A 19,179-nucleotide genomic window follows, 5' to 3' on the forward strand; every position below is an offset into this window, starting at 1 on the left:
GAGCGACCCCCCTCGCCCGCCTGACTCCCGCCTGCCTTGGAGCCAGCGGGGCAAGCAGCTCCCCCCCAGAGAGGGCCAGCGGGGTGGGAGGAGGCTGCTCGCCCTGCAGGGGGCAGCCGGGGACGCCGCCGCCGCCGCCACCCTCGGTTCAGCCAGAGGGGACTCCTCCGTGGCCAGCCCCGCCGAAGCCGGGACGCGGCTGCCTGGACGGCTCAGCAGCGGGGGTGGGGGGGGGGTGTGTGCGGCGGGGGGGGGGCGCTGGTCTTGCCGGGGAGCCGCTGGCTCGGCCAGCTTGTCGCAGATGCTGCTGCTGCTGCCTGAAGGGGCCCGTTGCGCGCGGAGCGCTCCTCCGACGTTGGCGCTGCTGCGCTCCCGGCTCCGTCCTCACAGTCTTCTCTGGCAGGGGCTGCTGAGCCGCCGGGCCTTGTCTGTCTGCGGCTCCGGCGCGGGGGGGGGGGCGCTTCCTCGGTCCTCGTGCGTCAAATAAAGGGGGCGGGTGGCCCGGCGCGCCCCTTCCCGGACGGAGGTCCTTGGAGCTGCCCAAAGGCTGACAAGCGCCTCCTGCCCTGGCTCGCCGCCCCCGCCAAGGGCCCCTGGGGAGGGCCGCGCTGGGCTGCCTGGGAGGCTGCAGGTAGGGCCAGGGGGATGCTGCTGCTGCTGCTGCCGCCGCCGCCGCGTCTGCTCTCCCGCCCTCGGGGTCGGGGCTCCTTTTCCGCTCTCTGCCCGCAGACGGAGCAGATTGTCACCGAGGCACACACTTCCTCTGCCCTGGGCGGGCGGGGGGGCGGCCTTGGTGTTTCCTGGCGTTAAGGAGGGAGGGGAGGCAGGAAGCGGGAGGCTGCTGCGTCTGCTCCTTGTAAGGCTGGCGGAGCCGCTGCGGCTGCCTGCCTGTGATGGAGCAGCTGCGTCTGGCTGGTGGCGAGAGCCTCTGGGGGCGGCGGCGGCGGCTGCTGCTGCTTCTCCTCCTCTGCTCCTGCCGGGGGGCTCTGGCGGCTTGGGACTATGATGGTGAGTGCTCGCCCCCCCCCCGCCGCCGTTCAGGGGGGGTTCCATGAATGCAGTTCTGGGCCCGGCCGGCCGGCAGGGAGAAGCGCCCGGCGGCGTCTCGGCTCCTCCAGGCAGAGCGAGCTGGAGGGGGACACGGGCCGCGCAGGTTAGAGGCCCTGTGGGCAAAGCAAGGGCTGGCCAGCCCAGCTGCGAGAGGGGGCCTGAGAAGGGGGGGGCTTGCCGAGGCCCCTCCTGTCTTGGTGGGGAGAGGGGGCTCCCCTGGGGGGGGGGAAGGAGTCCCCTTCAGCGGACCGTCGGCTTCCCATCCCAGAGTGGCCGTCGAGCCTGTCCTGGGCCAGGACTCCGGCTGGGCGCAGTCCTTGCCTGCCAGAGAGTCGCCCTCAGCGGCCCCTCGCCGCGCTCTGCCAGTGCGGGACCAACCGCCCCTTCCACTGAAGACTCCTGGGGGAGGCAGGCCAGTCCTCGGCCTCCAAAGGGCTGCAGCTCCGGAAGACCCTCAAGGAAGAGCAGCCGACACCAGCTCTGCAGGTCGGACCAGCGGCGTGTAAGCCCGAGTCCTCATTCAGCAGCCACACGGCTTCCATGAGGCCACCAGTAAAGAGAACCGCTTCCCTCACGCGCCTGCCTGCCTGCCTGCCTGGTTCCTCGCGGGGCAAAAGCTCTCTCCCCCTCCCCAGCCGGTGGCTTCCCGCCCAGCCCTCTGGATGGGTCCTTCTGCTTTGAATCCCCCCCCCCGCTCATGCCGAAGGGCCCCCCCCCTTGGAGGCGGCTGCTGGTGCCACTTGCGCAGGCCTCGAGGAGGCAGAAAAGGGCCTTTCGCGGCCCTGTCCCGAGATGCTGCCGGGGCACCTCTGCCCCTCCCTGGCCCCTGCCCTTCCCAACGCTGGCTCCACGGCCTGCCCACTGCCGGCATCAAGCCCCGGCTCCCAGAAGGAAGGCCACCTCGGGGGGGGGGGGGGAGGCAAGCTCAGGTCCTGTCTGACTGGCCGAGCCAGGGGGCAGGCTTCCGTGGCCAAGCTCTTCTTCCCCGGCCCAACGGGCAAGGCCCTCCTCCTCCTCCTCCGGGTCTTAGGCCGCCACCACGGCCCTGAGCCTTCCTGCCTCTTTCCCCACCTGGGGGCAGGCTGGGGGGGGGACCCGCCTGACCACCGCTAACCCCACCACGCCTTGTGTTGCCAGACTACTCCGCCAACGAGACCGAGGACTCCCAGCCCCCGCCGCAGAACGGCCTCTGCCCTCGCGCCATCCCGGCCCGGAGGGTGAGCGACGGCAACACCACCTTCCTGCGCCTCCCGGAAGCCTCCCGGGCTCAGCTCGGCAGCCAGCTCACCGTCCTGCTCCTGCCCTCCTTCTACACCCTCGTCTTCCTCGTGGGGCTGCCGGCCAACGCGCTGGCTCTCTGGGTGCTGGCCACGCGGGTGGAGAAGCTGCCCTCCACCGTCTTCCTGATCAACCTGGCCGCCGCCGACCTGCTGCTCGGCCTCCTCCTCCCCCTGAAGATCTCCTACTACTTCCTGGGCAACCACTGGCCCTTTGGGGAGGCCGCCTGCCGCCTCACCACCGCCGCCTTCTATGGGAACATGTACTGCTCCCTCCTGCTGCTGGCCTGCATCAGTGTGGACCGCTACCTGGCCGTGGCCCACCCCTTCTTCGCCCGCTCCTGCCGCAGCCCCGCCTTCGCTGCGGGCACCTGCGCGGGCGCCTGGCTGGCGGCCGCCCTGGCCACGCTGCCCCTGACCCTGCTGCGGCAGTCCTTCCCGCTGGAGGGGAGCCGGCAGGTCCTGTGCCACGACGCCCTGCCCCAGGAGGAGGACGCCCGGCACTACCGCCCCTACTTTGCCGCCCTGGCCAGCTGCGGCTTCCTGCTCCCGCTGCTGGTCATGCTGCTCAGCTGCGGGGCCACCCTGCGGGTCCTGCTGGGCAGCGGCAAGAGGTACGCCACGGCCGTCAAGCTGACCGCCCTGGTGCTGCTCTCGGCCGTGGCCTTCTTTGCGCCCAGCAACGTCCTGCTGCTGCTCCACTACGGCCAGCCCTGCTCCGGCCGGCGGGCCTCCCTCTACCTGGCCTACATGGGCAGCCTGGCCCTCAGCGCCGCCAACAGCTGCCTGGACCCCTTCGTCTACTACTACGTCTCGGCAGACTTCCGGGAGAAGGTGAGGGGGAGGCTCTTTGGCCCGGGCAAGGGCTCGGCCGTCTCCCTCAAGACCTCCAAGGAGACGCTGCCCCCCGCCAGGAGCTGCCGCTCAGAGTCCCTCGTGTGAGGTGGGGGTGGGGGGCAGCCCCATCTCTCTCCTCCCGCCCCAAACGGGCGCTTGGCCCAGCGTGGGCGCTTGGCACAAGGTGGAGGAGGGGCAGCAGGGGGAAGCTGGGGGCCCCACCCTTTCCGGGGCTGTGCTGGGCCCTTGCTTGGGTGGCCCCGGGCGGCCTGCAGCCCCAGAGAGGCTCTCCGGGCTCACCCCCCCCGCTCTCTCGGCTTGCCGGCCTTGCGGCTCACATGCTCCGGACTGCCCGGCGGGCCTCTCTTGCCCCCTGGAACCAGCTCGCAACTCCTGGGAAGAAGCGCAAGGAGGCAGACGTCGTTTAGAAATCCATTTTTAATAAAATATTTATCAGCATCTAAATCAAACTCGCCCTCCCCCCCGTCCCACTTCCTGGACGCGAATGTGCACGAAGGAGCCGGCCGGCCCAGGGAAGCAGGTCTTGCCCAGCCCGGCCCGGCTCGGAGTCTGGACGGGGGGGGGGCCAGCGGGCAGCGACCCCAGAGAGCGGCTCCCCTCCCGCCGTCAGGGAGACCGGTGACCCCGGGAGGCCGAGCAGAGCCACAAGCGGAGAAGGCGGCTGCCCTCGTGGGCCCAGGGAGGGGGCGGCTGGGGGCAGCCGGTACCTGGCCCCCCTTGTCTGGGGAGATCCAGAGTGTGGCTTCCAAATAAATACCAGCAGAGCTCGGAGTGGGGGGGGGCTGGGGGGGGCCTCCTGCTGCTTTGCAGCCCCCCCTTCTTGCCTAAGGGGCTCTCGTGTCCGCCCAGGGAGGAGGGAGGCAGGCAGCAGCCCCCCCCTCGGGGCATGGGCGATATTCCCTGCAAGGGGAGGAGGAGGAGGAGGGAGCCAGCCTCTGGAGGCAGTGGGGGGGGGGGTGGAGCTCTCCCTCCCGGCCCCTCCCGGAGTGGTGGGCTCTGTGCAGCCCTAGGGAGAGAGGCGGGGCTCCGGCTGGGGGCACGGCTGGGGGAGGGGCCGGGGGCCGCCAAGGGGGGGGCTCCCCAGGAGCAGGGAGGGCCGAGGGGCCTCCTGCCGTGGGCTGCTTCCGTCTGGCCGAAGGAGGAGGGCGCCAAGCCAGACTCCCCGGACCCCCCCCCCGCAGGAAGGGCTGCCTCTCTCAGGTCGGAGGGGGCGGCACCTGGAGGAAGAGGGGGAGGCAAGAGGGAGGGGCCGTCAGCTGGCACCAGGCACCCCACGCCCGGGGCCCCAGAGCCTGCGATGCCCCCCGCCCTCCACTCACCATTCACTCCCCAGTGGTCACCTCCGCCCCCTGGAGCCGGTTGCCCCCCTGTGCTGTGGGGCTGCTGGCCGTCGTCAGCTCAAAAGCGTCGCTCTCCGAGCCGAAGGGGTCGGCCTCGTACTCGTAGGAGTAGTAGGAGAAGTCCAGAGGGAGGGTGGGGCCCACATCTGGGGCAGGGGGAGAAGAGGGCGGGTGAGTCGCAGGCGGGGCAGGGCAAGCCCCAGGGGGCAGCAGAGGCCAGGCGGGGCCCTTCCGCCTGCCCCAGTGCTGAACAGACGCCCCACATGGGCTGCAGCCCCCCCCCCCCGAGTGGCAGCGGCCACTCCTCCCCCCGGCCACTGAGGCCCTGCCCAGCATCCAGCCGGGTCAGCCCTTGGCAGAGCGCTTGCCACCCTCCGGCCACCCCCAGGCAAAAGAAACCCCAGGGTGGGGGGGGGAGCAGGGCACCAGGACAGCCCCCTGCTCTGCCAAGGCAAGGCGGGCCCCTTGGGGGGGCTTCCTCGTGTGGAAAATGACCGACTTCACCAAGGGTGAGGGAGGGGAATGAGCCAGCAGTTAGCCGAAGGAGGCACAGTGTGGAGGAAGTGGGGCGGGGGGGGGAGAGCGGGTGTCCCCCCCCAGGTGTGCCACGACACGGGCTGGCAGGAAGGCCCGGCAGGAGCGCCATTGACCTCTGGCCATCACTTGCGGAGACGGCTTTCAAAAGCGGACCAGACCCTTCCGCGGGGTGGGGCCTCTCCGTGGCTCTTCTTCGGGGAGGCTAGATGGAGCCTCCAGCTTCTGAAGCAGAGTACCTGCTGCTGCTGCTGCTGCTGCTGCAGGGGGCAAGGAGCAGGGCAGAGCGGTGGCCGCCCCGCCCCGCCTAGGAGCCTCCCCCGGAGCATCTGGCTAAGCCACTGGGGCCTCCTGGGTCCCACAGCGGGGAGCCTTACCCGTTGGCACCTGCTGTCCCCTGCCAGGGGGCTCCCGGGCGTGGAGGCCAGGCGGCTCTCTTCCTCCCAGGGCGTTCTGGGCTGCAGGGAGGAAGGAAGGAAGCCGCAGGGCTGTGGCCAGAGCGGGGCTCCCAGCGGGGGCCAGCCCTGCGCGCCCCTCTCAGCGGGGGGGGGACTTACCCACCGGGCACTGGGCCCGGGGCAGCTGCTGGAGGCGGGTGTGGTTCCTGCAGGCGGCCACCTCCATCTGGCAGTGGTTGGGGTAGACGAGCCCGTCGGAGGCACAGACCGGCTCCCCGTCGTAGCCGCAGTCCCGCGAGCACCGGCACTGCTCGAAGTAGCCGCCCCCCTGGCAGCCCAGGAGGCCGTGGCAGGGCCCGCTGGGGACGAAGCCTGCGGGGGCAGCCGAGAGGGGCCAGGGCAGCAGCAGCAGCCGCCGCCGCAGAAACCCCCGCCGGGGCTCCATCTCGGGGGGGGGCTTCGCAGGGCCCCAGGCCCGCTCGGGCGCCCTTCCTGAGCCCTGCTCCAGGAAGGGCCAATGTGCCAACGCCCTGTGCCCCCCCCGGCCCCCTCCTCATCCCCAGGCGATCCTGCCCTGACCCTCAGCTGACTGGCGGCTCCCTCCGGGGAAGCCACCCAGAGACCCCACGGCCAAGCCCAGAGGGAGGGAGGTGGGGGTGGGGTGGGGCCCCCCTTCCCAGCCCAGCCCCTCCAACTCACCAACCCAGTGGCTGGCCGAGCTCTCCACCTCGTTGCAGGAGGGGCCGTCGCAGAGCTCCCGGGCCAGGGGGCTGTCCTCGCTCACGTTGTAGAAGCGGGTGGCTTCCAAAGCTGCCGGGGAGGAAGGGCAAGAGGCCGTGGGGCTGGCCGGGGGGCAGGGGGAGGGGAGGGGAGGGGGCACCCCCCAGGGCTAGCGGGGGGCGGGGGGGGCCGGGTGCTCACCAGGCTCGTAGTAGTCATAAACCTTGATGGGCACGGGGGCCGTCTTGCCCACCACGTACTCCCGGAAGGCCACAAAGGTGACGCAGGTCAGGCACTGGCTCGGGATCTGCAGGCACAAGCAGCTGGCTGAGCTCGGCAGGGGGACCCCCCCCCAGGCCTGCCCCGAGGGCCCCCCAGCCAGAGCCCTGGGCGACCTTCTTAGCCTTCCCCAGCATGGGCGAAGGGGTGTCAGGATTGGGCCCCCGCAAGTGGGCTGCCTGGGTTCTCTGGTCCCGCCCCCCCCCACCCGGCAAGTCTCCCCCAAGACACCCCCCCCCGGGGCAGATGCACTGCAGCAGATGTATGCTAAGCCCCCCCCCCCGGAAGAAGCCTCCCACACGGAGCCTTTGCTTGGGGGGAGGCGGCTGGGGCCGACCAGGAGCTCCTCTGGGAAGGGAGGGAGTGGGGGGGCTCCATCCCCTAAGGTGAGGCAGGCGGTTCGCGGACTCACCTCGTCAAAATAGAAGAGCACCTTCTGCCCGTCCACCTCGTACCTCTTCAGACCGATCTGCTTGTTCACGAGAAGCTGCAGAGGAAACAAAGAGGGAATCAGCACCCCCCCCACCCCCGGGGGTGTCCCCGCCCAAAATGTGCAAGTTGTTTTCTTAGCAAGGCAGGAAATCACTCCGGAGCCGAAAACCAGCGCCACACCCCTCCCCCTCCCCTGCAAACCTCGCCCCCCCCCCAGCCCCCCAGAATCCAGGCACGGTCTCTGGGCCCCGGCGGTGGCGTCCTGGCGGCTCTTACCTGCTCCAGACTCTCCACATCTGCCTGGAAGCCCGAGAAGAGGGGCACCTCGAGGACGGCCATGTTGGAGGAGCCGGAATGCAGCCACCTTCCCCGAATGATGAGCGGTGGGGGGGGGGGAGGGCGACACACAGGACTCGGGTCAGGTCCCAGAGGCTCCGAGCAGCCCACAGGCAAGGGGGGAGAGGGGCCTGCCCCCTCTCCTGCTGCTGCTGCTGCTGCCCCCCTGCAACTGGGACTCGGAGGCCTGCTGCCCCGGAGGCTGGAGGTGGCCTAGAGCCAGCAGACCAGGAGCCCTTGAGAGGCCTCGCTCGCCTCCCTGGAGTTCTCCAAACCCCTCTTCAAGCCGTCCAGGCTGGTGGCCACCACCACGTCCCGTGGCAGAGAATTCCATAGGTTGATTACATGCCGCTTGTGGGTCCTAAATGCCCCAACCTTCAGTTTCCGGGGGTGACCCCTGGTCCTCGTGTGATGGGAGAGGGAGGAGGATTTCTCTCTCGCCACTCCAGGCATGATTTGAGAGACCTCTCCCGTGTCTCCCTGCAGCCGTCCTTTCTCTGAACTAAAGAGCCCCCCAGATGCTGCAGCCTCGCCTCCCAAGGAAGGGGCTCCAGGCCCCTGGTCCTCTGGGCGGCCCACTTGGGCACCTTCTCCAGGGTCCTCCTCCTCCTCCTCCTCCGGTTGCTAAGCACAGCCTAAGGCTGGGAACCAGGGGTGAGGCTATCAAAGGACCCGGGGCCCCAGCCACGGAGGGCCCCCCAGCCCCAGCCCCACCCCTCCCTCTTGCCTTCATCGTCTCCCGTACTCTGAGGGGCCGCCCTGGGCTCCTCTCCCACAGCTGGGCCCTGCTGGGGGCACCCAAACAGGGAGCTGCAGGAGGACAAACCTGAAGCCTCTCTGAATTTCCCAGAAAGCGTCGGTCCATAGCAAGAGAGAGGAACCGCTGGGAGATATTTCCTGGGCCTGCCAAGCACGCCCGGAGCCACAGTGCCAACGCCTGTCTGCCCTCATGGACAGGCCAAACCTGCTGCTTTGGGAGGCCAAACGTGGGCCTGTCCCCCCCGCTTCCTTTGGCACCGCTGACGGGGCCCGTCCCGCCCCTCAGCCGGGGGCTCAGGACTTCGCCCGATGGCTGCTCCTTCGGCTTCCTTACTCCGGGGCAGTTTAAGGCGTCGTCCGTCCCTCACCGCCCCCCCCCGGCCGCTTCGATCCCAAGTGCTGCAGGAGCGCCCTCGTCTCTCTGGCCACCCAACGGAGGGCAGAGTTGGGCACAGGCCAGGCAGGAAGCGGGAGAGGACCCAGCCCAAACGGCGGCTGGCATGACCTTGAGAGAGAGACCTTCTTGAGAGGACCCCCAGGTGGGGCTCCAGCCCCCGAGGCGGTGCGTCCAGAGTCCCCGAGGGAGCCAGTGATTGCCCCCCCCCGCTGCCCATTCCCCTGCAAGGCTGGAATGGCGGGGGGGGGCGGGCCTCCGCTTGGCCAGAGGTACCTCATGCAGGCCTCCACGACCACCTTGTACTCCTGGCGGTCCTGGTCGGAGGCAGGGTCGTCGTCGTCCCCCAGTGCCCGGTCCCGGAGGGAGATCTCAGAGCGGTTCTCATCCGGGGAGGCGGGCTTGGGCGGGCGGGCGGCTCGCCGGTGCCTCTTGGGCGCGGGCTCCTGCAGGCTGACCAGCAGCTGGAAGGCCGGCTTGGCCACGGGGTCGGGGACGTTGTAGGTGACGTCGACCTGCCAAGCGGGGGCAGGACGGCACTGAGCCCTCGGCTGCTGCGCAAGGAGAATCGGCGGCTGCCCCCCCCTCCCCACGAGGAGCAGGCAACAGAGAGAACCGGTGGTGGGGGGGTGGGGGGGTCTGCCCAGGCCTTACCTGCAGGAGGCAGCAGCCTTCGCCCCTGGCACTCACAAACAGCCCCGTGGGAATGGAGGGTATCTGTGGGGGGGGGGGAGAAAGGACTTGCGGCACCTCTGAAAGAGCCGAGAGCAGCCGCTCAGCCGATCAAGGGGACATCTACGCAGAGTAAGCCTACAAGGAGAAAAACCGCTCGAAAGGGGGTGAGCCCGGAAATGCTGTTCTTGGAAAGGGCACCTTGAGTGGCCTCACCCCACCCCCAGAAGAGGCATCCTCTCGTGCGCAGGCGGGGAGGCCTCTTCCGAGACGGAGTGCCGCACCAGCAGCTTTTATAAGAACATGTGTTGAAAACAGGCCCCCCCCGCCCCCCCCGCACACAAGTCACATTGAGAAAGCTGCAGCCCAATTAACTGGGTTCCTTTCTTTGTAGCCAACCCTAAGCCTAAGCCGAACCCAGCATTGCAGCCCCAGCCAATATCCACCCCCTCCCCGAAGTCAGCCAGTTGGCCATGGGGTGGGCTGGTGGGAGCCCAGGAACGCGGGAGCCCAGGAACGCGGGAGCCCAGGAACGCGGGAGCCCAAGAACGCGGGAGCCCAGGAACGCGGGAGCCCAGGAACGCGGGAGCCCAAGAACGCGGGAGCCCAGGAACGCGGGAGCCCAGGAACGCGGGAGCCCAGGAACGCGGGAGCCCAGGAACGCGGGAGCCCAGGAACGCGGGAGCCCAGGAACGCGGGAGCCCAAGAACGCGGGAGCCCAAGAACGCGGGAGCCCAGGAACGCGGGAGCCCCCTCTTACCACCGCCGTCTGCAGCAGCTTCTTGTTGGCCTTGTTCAGCTCAAAGGTCTCCTGGTAGTCCAGGTTGGTGGAGGCCAAGGAGATGGTGAGGTTGACCCCACCGACGTAGGACAGGATGGCGTATTCAGCCAGCGCCTGGAGGGCCACGCAGGTGTCCTGCAGCCCAGAGGCGGGGAAGGGGTCAGCGAGCACAACTGCCCCACTCCATACTCCCAGCCCCCCACCCCACAGGGCAGGACCCCACTGGAGCCACGTTCCTTGGAGCCACATGAGAGCAAAAGAGAGGAAAGCGACTGCCCAGTGGCCGTCCTCTCAAGCTGCCGCCCAGAGGCTGGCCCAACAGTTGGCCATGATCCTAGGGTGCCACTGGAGGTGACCCATGGGTCTGGCCTCAGCAAGCCCCTCTAGCCCACACAGAGCCCGCTCTGGGGCTCCGGAGGGGTCGGGCCTGCCCCCCAAGACACACCATGGGAGGAGGCTCCCCTGCCCCAGGCGGGCCCTCACGGCTTGCTTCCCCTGGGTCCACTGGAGTGGGGTTCGGAAACTCGCCTCCCTCCTCCTCCTCCTCCTCCTCCTCCTCCTCCTCCTCCTCCTCCTCCTCCTCGCGTGGAGACACACCTGGGTGGAGGAGAAGCCCCCCAGCGCGTTCCTCTGCTGCGAGAGCCACTTCACCACCGGCAGCGCAGAGGCCACGTCCCCCAGCGCGGTGTAGGTCAGCAGGGCGTAGGCCGTCATCTCCACTTCCGCAGACACCACTGCAAGGCAGAGCGGGGGGGCGGGGGGGCGGGGGGGGAGTTGGCCCAGACCACAGCCCCCCCTCGGCCCCCCACCCCAATGCCCCCTCCACCAGGGCTTGCACTGCCCCGCTTAACCAGAGACACCCCCGGGGGCCCCTTCCCTAAAGCGCGGAAGCCCCACGGACCTCCAGTGGGGGGCGGGGGGGAGGGATGGAGGGAAGAAGCCCCCGCTGCCTCCGGCCCCTCTCCCACCACCTTGGAGCTCCTCTCCAGCCCCCCAGACTGACAGGCAGCCCTCCAAGCTCCCTGCCCTGCCCCAGGCCAGATCTCTTTGGAGACTTCAGGAGGGAGGGCTCTGCTTCCCAGCAGCTGCTGGGGCGGCTTCTCCCCCCACCCCCCCGCATGCTGCCTGCAGGTTAACTGCACAGCTCTACCTGACAAATGGCCAGCCTGCCGGCAGTGGGGCTCTCAGCGAGGGGGGGGAAGGAGGCACCCAAACTGCCGCTTCGGGGGGGGGGCTCCCTGGCTCGTTAGGACAAGCCACGGCTGACGGGAGACGCTGCTGCTGCTGCTGCTGCTGCTGGAGACGGCACCCGGGACCTTCCGCACACACCAGCCCGCCCGGCACTCTGCCCGAGAACGGGGGCCCTTCCCGCCCCAGGTCACCCCCTACCAGCCGGGGGGGGGCAGGAGGCCCCGAGGGAGCCCAGCAGAAGGGGGGGTTTTCTGGCTTTAAGCCCCCCTGAGAGTGTTCCTACTGAAGGGTGGCATGGAGACTTCTCACAATCATTCATTCCTGCTACTGCTACGAATGTTTATAAATCGCTCGCCCACAAAAGTTCCCAAAGCAGTTTACATAGATATAAATAAAATAAAATAAAATAAAATAAAATAAAATGGCCCCCTGTCCCCAAAGGACTCACAATCTAACAAAGAAATGTAAGACACACACCAGCAACATCCACTGGAGGGATGCTGTGCTGGGGATGGATACGGCCAGTTGCTCTCCCCCCGCTCAACGGAAGAGCATAGCCAGTTTTAAAGAGGGGCCTCTTGGCTCAGGGAGCCGCTCATCTGGTCCGCTGCACCCCAATGAGCAACAGGTCAGGTCAACGTGAACAAGGGCGCAAGGGCTGCCCCCTGCCCTGCGCCCCCCACCCCAGAACCCCCAGGGCGGGGCCAGTCGGAGGGAGGTACCTGACTGGGAGAGACCATCGTTGAAGCCCATGAAGGGGCCCTCGCCCACCGCCAGCGTCCCCATCAAGCTCCAGTGTGAGAAGCCATCTGAACAGGAAGAGGCGGACAGTGGGTCCAAAGCAGAGGGCACAGCCCGCTCCCTCGCAGGATGAGGCCCACCCAAGAGCTGGCTGCTCTATCCACCTCTGCCCAAATTATCTCCTCCCTCCTATTTCCTCACTTTTGACTGTAAGCTCCATGGGAGCAGGGATCTGTCTGTGGCACTGTGGAAGATGCTAACAGGAAGCCCCCCCCCGGCACTCCAAGGGTCCTCGAGGGACCCCCCCCCGCAAGGGCCCGGGGATCACCCTCAAGGGGCTGCTGGGCTCCTCCCCAGAGTCAGCACCAGAGGGACTCTGGTGGGCAGCCCGCGCGGGGTGTGTGTGTGTGTCTGTACCTTGAGTGATGGCCATGCCGTTCATCTTCCGCAAGGCCACGGCGGCCAAGGGGCTGTGCAGGAGCGTGAGGGCGTAGGCGGTCAGCACCGTGGTGTAGGGGTCGTCGGCCGCGTACATGTTGGACTCCAAGAAGTGCTTCGCTCTGGCCACGGACCCCTTTTCTTCCTAAATCCGGAGGATGGAGATCTCGCTCAGGCGGCCGGGCACACCCTTGGGGCTCTCCCTGGCCGGAGAAGGGCCCCGAGGGGGCAAGCAGCCGGCGTGGAGCCAGCTCTGTGTGTGTGTTGGGGTGGGGCCAGAGGGACCCAGCTCTTGGCCCAGCCTCCCCAAACTAGCAGGCGTACGAGGAGGAGGAGAGAAAGCAGGGGCCCCTGTCGGGGAGGGCAACAGAGGGGTTTATTCGCTCCCCCCCCATGACTTCACCAGCCAAGAACGTGGCTTTGATCATCCGTGGAAACACTGTGCCATTGGGTTTCCCAGTGGGCCAGGCCTCCTCCCTCGTTGTGAGCCAAGGCGGCCACACAGAGAGCGCGTGCACGGACCAGCTCCGGACACACCTGGGCCCCTTACCTCGGAGGTCACCCCCGTCTCCAGCAGAGAAGCCACCACATACGCAGTCAAGGCAGTCTTCCCGTGAATCCCACCCTGGAGTGCCACAGAGGGAGACACAAGCCCGTGAGGGGAGGGGCGGCGGCACGGGCGCCATGCCACTTCTGGCCCCAGACCAGGGAAGCAAACCCTGCCCCGCTCCCCAGCCCAGCCCTCCTCTCGGCCTCCTGAGACCAGGAGGGCAGCTCCGAGCTTGGCCAGAAACCCTGCCTCGTTCGTTCTGCAAGCAGAGTCAGAAAGGAAGGAGGCCAAGGGACTCTCCTCGCCCCGTTGATTCATCCGCTCTCTCTTTTCACCGCCTCCTCTGGTCTTAGGTCTTTGCGGTCTCAGCCAAAGCCGGGCCCAACCCGTCTGAAGCTGCCCGTGGAGCCTGGGGGGCTCTCCCTCCCCCCCTTGCCTGGCTACCTGGATGTCCTTATTCAGGATCCGGCCCATGGCTGGGAAGGAGCCGTCCTCCTTCTGGTGCTGGATGATCCAGTCCTTGGCCGCCAGCAGCTCCTTGGGGTCGATGAAGATAAACCCACGAGACTGAGCAAAAGATTTGAGCACGAAGGCCGTCAGCCTGAAAGACACCACCAGAACCGCTGGGTGGGGGGTGGCAGCAAGACCCCTGGGTGGGGGCGGGGGGGGGGCGGCACGCCAAGAGAACATTGACCAGACGTGTGCAACCAACACTGGCCGCCCCTAGAGGGAGCAGCACCCGGCCTTCCAGCTTAAACCCCAATCTTCTCACCGTGATCAATGGGAAACAGGGGCGTTGCTATAATGGAGCCGGTTCAAAGAACTTGGGGGCCCCCCCAGCTCCTAGGTCCTTGCCCATGTTCTTCCTTATCTCCCTCACTCCGAGAGGCCTCCGGAGAGAGGGCTGGACACGGGCCCCCTCTCCCCTAGCTACGCCCCTGATGGGAAACTCAAAGACTATTAAGAACCCAGCCGTTCTGGGACTATCACACGGGGGGTGCAAAAAGGAGGCTCCTGCTCCTCTTCTAGCAGGACAAGGGGCACTTTCCTCCAAACGCAGCTTGAACGATGGACAGAGTGGGGGATTCGACTGTTCAAAAGCACCTTCTGTGCTTCAGGTCTGAGCAGAAAGTTACAAACGGTTCTGGGGCTGCATTTTTAAAGACGTTTCTTCAGCTGTTCCAGAGTTTTCTGGCCGGCCATCCGGGAGTGGTTATCCTTTCTGAGTTCCCCATTGACCCCCATGAGGAAGTTGTGCCGTAGGGCACACTCGCACTCAGGCAGCCCCTCCAGAGCCTGCTTGTTTATTTTATTTATTTTCTACTTGATTGATTTGATTTGATTTGATTTGATTTGTATACTGCCCTTCCAAAATGGCTCAGGGTGGTTTACAATTAAAACAAACCACTAAAACAGTAAAGGGCTAAGACAAATTAAAAAACAATATAACAATTAACAATCTAAAAACATTTTAAAACAACAATTAAACAATTACAGTGATTAAAATCCCAAAATCGGGTTTTTAATTTTAAAATAAACCAGACATTAAACCCCCCCCAAATTTAGGAAGCTGAGAAAGCTTGGGTGAAAAGATGGGTTTTCAGGTGTTTTTTGAAAATTGCGAAAAACTCTTTAAACACATCACAGCAGGTAACTGATGACTCCAAATTCTAGTTCAAGGGGGGGGGGGGCAGATACTATTCCCCTCACAACTCTGAACAACTCCGCCAGACATGAACTCGCAGAGGCAATACGGGCAGAAAAGAACCGCCTCTTTGCCACACGAATTGCCTGAGCATAGATATGTGCTCTAAGTCGCAATCTGTCAGATTCGAGTTGAGTCTTTCTCCACTTGCGCTCCAGGCGCCTAGCTTGCCGCTTCAGCCCCCGCAGATCTTCCGTATACCAAGGGGCCAATTCTGAAACGGGTCAGAGGGGGCCCTTGGGAGCAATCGTGTCTACTGCCCTGGTGAGCAAGTTGTTCCAATTCTCAACCAGGGCATCAACAGGATTGCCGGCAAAGCCAACACTGAATCCCTCCAAGGCTTCTTTTATTTTTTATTTATTTTACATTGGAACCCAACTGGATCCAATAACCTCTTCTAATAGGCCCCTCGCCCCTGCGGAGGTGGGAAGTGGTTGTAAGTCCAACCTTAACCAGATGGTGGTCCGTCCATGACAACGGGGAAATTTCAGGAGTCCCCACCCACGGAACACCCCCCTGATCAGAGTGAAAGACCAAATCAAGCGTGTGACCTGCAATATGCGTTGCTCCAGAGACCACTTGGGATAGGCCCATAGTTGTCATGGCCGCCATGAACTCCTGAGCCACCCTGGACAGATTGGTCCCGAAATGAACATTGAAGTCCCCCAGCACCAAGAATCTGGGAGACTCCAACGCGAGTTCCGCGACCAAGTCTGTGAGCTCAGTAAGGGATTCCGCTGGGCAGCGGGGCGATCGGTACACCAGCAGAAGTCCCAATCTATCCCTGGTCCCCAAACTCAAGTAGACACATTCAATATGGTCCGATACCCTGACAGGGACCCTGGTAAGGGAGATGTTATCCTTATAGACTACAGCCACCCCAACCTGCTCCTCTACAGAATATCCTGGAGGGAGAAGCTGGGACCAAACTGGGCCCCCAGCCTCCCCCAAATAATGGATGAGTTCAGATTTATTTTGGACCGACCTGGCATTGCAGAGGAGCAGGGAAAAGCTATGTGGGTTGTTGGCAGCGCTTTCCGAGGTCACAGAGCTGGCAGGACAGCCGGAAGGGGAGACTGCTATTACATTTCTGACTACCCTTCCCCTGGGACAGCCTGCTGACCTGCCAACGTTACTTCTTCTATTCCCCACCACCACCGGGATAGCTGCCCCATCGTCAACGAAGGCGCCCCCTGTCCCCCCGTCTCCAGACAAACCCAAACACCTTATAGCAACTTCAACCCAAGTCTAAAACAGCTTAAAACTGATTAAACGGAAGCCCTCTAGCCCTCCTCCAAATGGGCAACACCAAAGGGCCCCGCTGCCACAAGGAGCCTTCCCATAAAGCCCAAGACTGAGCAGGTGACCCGAGGAACAGCTGAGTCACTCAGGGGCTGGTCCCAATCCTGCCCCCACTTCCCACAGATGTTGACCTGAGGCTGCAGCCCCACAGGGGAAGCAAAAGCAGGCAGGCAACAGCAGAAGGAACCCCAGCACCCGCCTGGTCTCTCACTCCAGGCAGCACTGGGTGGGAGATGGATGGACTCTCCCTCTCCCTCTCTGCTGGGCTTCTAATAATGTATATCCTGCTCTTCCTCCAAGGAGGTGTACTCCATACTTAAGTTTCTCCTCACAACAACCCTGTGAAGTAGGTTAGGCTGAGAGAGACGTGACTGGCCCAGAGTCACATCCAGCAAGTCTCATGAGGCTGAATGGGGATTTGAACTCAGGTCTCCCCGGTCCTAGTCCAGCACTCTCACCGCTACACCACATGTTAGCAGGAGAAGCTTTCAAAATCCAGATTCTACTTTTTATTATTTTCAACCTGTGGAGAAGGCTTACTGTGTTGACACCCAAGGCATTTCTTAAAGATAGGATGTAGGGCATCGTGTGATATCCCTGGCATCTCCCTGGCAGCATCTCCAAGATTGGGCTGAGAGAGAGTCCTGCCTGCAACCTTGGAGAAGCCGCTGCCAGTCTGGGAAGACCATACTGAGCTAGAGAGACCAAGGATCGGACTCAGTAGATGGCAGCTTCCTCTGTGCCTATATCAGGGGAGCTGGGAGAAGGAGGAGTGCCAAGAAGGAAGCGGAGCAGACATCATTCCAAAAGCTCTGACCAAAAGAAAGAACACCCCCCCCCCAGGACCCCTCCCTGTTTTAATGCTTGTGGCTGAAACGGTCAATGTTTCTGCCTTTTTTGCCATCACCTTGAGGGCTAGAAACTCAGAATCACGAGGCAGATACTCTCAGCGTTTTGTGAAGTATGGCGGCTCCATCCTGCCTTTCCTCCAAGATGCTCAAGACGTGGTATTGCCCCCCCCACACACACACTTTATCCTCACAACAACCCTGTGAGGGAAGTCAGACTGATGGAAAGGGGGTGGCTGGCCCCAGATCACCCCCTGAAGTTCATGTCTGTGTGGGAGGTTAATCCAGGGCTCCCCGGCCCCTGCTCCAAGGACCAACCACCCCGGAGCAAGTGGGCCTCCACGGCCACCGCCCCTCAGGAAAACCTGCCGGCCCCCAGGGAGGGCCCCAGCAGGCAGGACACGGAGCAGGCCCGACTTCCTGGCCGGCCGGGCTCTGCCCACACTTGCCACCCAGCGCCAGGGAGCAGCTTCTGCGGCGTGGGGCCCTCAGAGCCCGCCCCCGGCCCAGAGGGGCCACTCACCACATGCTGCCGGAGGAATCGCGCTGCCCAAAGGCGCTGTAGGAGCCGTCTTGCCGCCTGTAGGTCAGCTGGCGCTGGTACCCTGCGGGGAGGAGGCACAGGAGGGCGGCTGCAAGGCATGCTAGGCGGGCGGCAGCGGCTGGGTTCCCGTCCGGGCCGTAGACACAGGCCCCTCGGCAGGCAGAGGCTTCCCCCTCCGCCCGCCCCCCCCGCTGCCCACCTTGCACCAGGTAGTCAGTGGCTTCACCCTCCACCTCGGGGCTGAGCTGCTTGGTCTTCTGCAGGTACTTGAGGACAAAGACGTTGGGGGCAAAGTGGATCATGTTCTGCTCCCCGCAGCCAAAGGGCAGCTGCAGGAGGTTATCCAGGTGGTTCAGGGTCGGGCCCATCACGTCCCCTGGCAGCAAGAGAGAGAGAGCCCCGCAGCCTCAGCCCTCTGGCTCCTGGCCTCCCGCTGGGCGTGGCTGGGCAGGAGGAGGCACCCAACAGGGCCCAATGCGCGCTCCCGGGTGCCCAGGGGCCTGCCGAGGAGGCAGGGCCAGTGGGACTCTGGCCTGATGGCCCCGCGGGCCTTTCCAAGAGCGCCCCGCCCCCCGCCCCAGGCCCAGTACCAATGACGGAGGCAGTGGCTCTCTCCGAGCCGGGGATGACGTTGTGAGGGATGCCCAGGGTGAAGGCTTCATTGTGGTTCTCGTCCGCCTCTCCCTTCCTCCAGATCCTGAACTCCCCAGCAGAGCCCCAGCCGGTGGAGAACCCAACGTACTTCACGTCCAGCGGCCGGGGGGCGGCCCAGGCCACGATGACCGACTCGTTGACGACAGAGGGGCCGTGGCCCACCTGCGGAGAGGGAAGAGCCCCCAGCCCAACCCAGGCGGGAGATGCACGTGGTCAGGCGGAGCAGCAGCAGCTGGGAGGCCCCCATGCCAGGCACTCAAGGGATGTCCCAGCCCCCCTGCCTCTGCTGGACGTCCCCCCCACCCCATTTAAAAGGGAAGCCGACACACAGCCTGCAGCTTCATCCTCCGGGACAAGAGCACAGGCACAGGGCAAGCCATGAGCGACCCACTAAGACCCAGGGAACGGTGTGCCCCCCAAGAAGATTCTGCACCCAAGCGGACGCTTCCCCCCACCCCCGAAAAGACATCCTCACTGGCCAGAGGCTGGCGGGAGAACCCGCTCAAGCGGCTTCTCACCCTCCACCCACTCAGCCCCCCCCCCATTCTGCCATGAGGGGCACAAGGCTCCTCCCACCCACCCCCCCGGGAAAGCTCAGGTTCCTCCGGAGGACTCAGGGGCAAGATCGGTGCTGCTCTCCCACCTGGACGACCCCCTTGGCCCAGCTGATCCAAAAGCTCCGGAACTCGTCCCACGAGAGGATGCCAGCTGTCTCCGCGCTGGCCACCGGCTCACCCCTCTTGCTGGTCGAGATCCAGGTCTGTGAGTTCTGGTGCCCACCGATCACCATCTCAACCATCTCGGCCATGTCATGGGGCCCGGAGGACAAGGCGACGTGGGCATTGTGGTGTGCCTTCACTGCCACGCTGAAGTGCGTCATGCGGGCCGGTTTCCGCACGTACTGGTATTCGTATTTGTTCGGAGTGGAAAGGTGGATTTTCTCTAGTCAAAAACAAACACAAACATGCCGTCAGTGCTCAGTGGCGACACCCTCAGCCTGGGCCCCTCTCCAAGGCCAGGTGGAGATGCCGTTCCCGCAGAAAATCCCCAGCTCAGCAGCAACAGCTGCTGCCTGTGGTGCGGGTCCAGATCTTTGGGGACTGGGTCAGACCAGGCTCATTGTCTGGGCACAAGCCCCCTCCCCTCCCCTCCCCTGGAGAGCCCAACACAAGGTTTCTTGACGGGGACTATGACCACACCACCACCACAGGTGTCCAAGGCAGAACCTGCCCAGAGGAGCAGGGGATGGTCAGCTGCCACATCCTGCCCCCGAAAAGGCCACGTGCCCTGGGGACATTGTCTGCTGAGAGTGGCCTTTCTCCCACGGCCTGCGCTGTATGAGCGATGATGCACCAACATGTCCAAAGGAAACACCC

At 65.0% G+C, this 19,179-nt stretch overlaps 2 protein-coding genes across 4 annotated transcripts in view; one reads left to right on the forward strand and one right to left on the reverse strand.

Moving 5' to 3' along the window:
- Positions 1-496: 496 nt before the first annotated feature.
- F2RL3 (F2R like thrombin or trypsin receptor 3) lies at positions 497-3,634 on the forward strand. The gene is made up of 2 exons (XM_053291742.1): positions 497-1,008; positions 2,188-3,634. The coding sequence occupies exons 1-2, from the start codon at positions 894-896 to the stop codon at positions 3,267-3,269; spliced, it is 1,197 nt and encodes a 398-aa protein (XP_053147717.1). The 5' UTR covers positions 497-893; the 3' UTR covers positions 3,270-3,634.
- CPAMD8 (C3 and PZP like alpha-2-macroglobulin domain containing 8) overlaps positions 3,585-19,179 on the reverse strand; it is a 52,811-nt gene continuing 37,216 nt past the window's right edge. For 2 of the 3 annotated variants that reach the window (XM_053291710.1, XM_053291712.1), the window contains 20 exons: positions 18,447-18,745; positions 17,740-17,965; positions 17,349-17,525; positions 17,129-17,210; positions 13,195-13,351; positions 12,751-12,825; positions 12,180-12,345; positions 11,744-11,830; positions 10,428-10,564; positions 9,810-9,965; positions 9,032-9,094; positions 8,654-8,892; positions 7,165-7,252; positions 6,869-6,943; positions 6,379-6,484; positions 6,157-6,267; positions 5,617-5,829; positions 5,437-5,517; positions 4,505-4,671; positions 3,585-4,402 (listed from right to left, as the gene is read on the reverse strand). In XM_053291710.1, the coding sequence (XP_053147685.1) occupies positions 4,508-4,671; positions 5,437-5,517; positions 5,617-5,829; positions 6,157-6,267; positions 6,379-6,484; positions 6,869-6,943; positions 7,165-7,252; positions 8,654-8,892; positions 9,032-9,094; positions 9,810-9,965; positions 10,428-10,564; positions 11,744-11,830; positions 12,180-12,345; positions 12,751-12,825; positions 13,195-13,351; positions 17,129-17,210; positions 17,349-17,525; positions 17,740-17,965; positions 18,447-18,745 (2,702 nt within the window). In that variant the 3' untranslated portion in view covers positions 3,585-4,402; positions 4,505-4,507. The remainder of the gene's footprint in view (positions 4,403-4,504; positions 4,672-5,436; positions 5,518-5,616; positions 5,830-6,156; positions 6,268-6,378; positions 6,485-6,868; positions 6,944-7,164; positions 7,253-8,653; positions 8,893-9,031; positions 9,095-9,809; positions 9,966-10,427; positions 10,565-11,743; positions 11,831-12,179; positions 12,346-12,750; positions 12,826-13,194; positions 13,352-17,128; positions 17,211-17,348; positions 17,526-17,739; positions 17,966-18,446; positions 18,746-19,179) is intronic. The other variant, XM_053291711.1, reaches the window with a different exon arrangement.

Source organism: Hemicordylus capensis, chromosome 2, assembly GCF_027244095.1.
Source record: "Hemicordylus capensis ecotype Gifberg chromosome 2, rHemCap1.1.pri, whole genome shotgun sequence".
NCBI classification, from domain to species: domain Eukaryota; kingdom Metazoa; phylum Chordata; class Lepidosauria; order Squamata; family Cordylidae; genus Hemicordylus; species Hemicordylus capensis.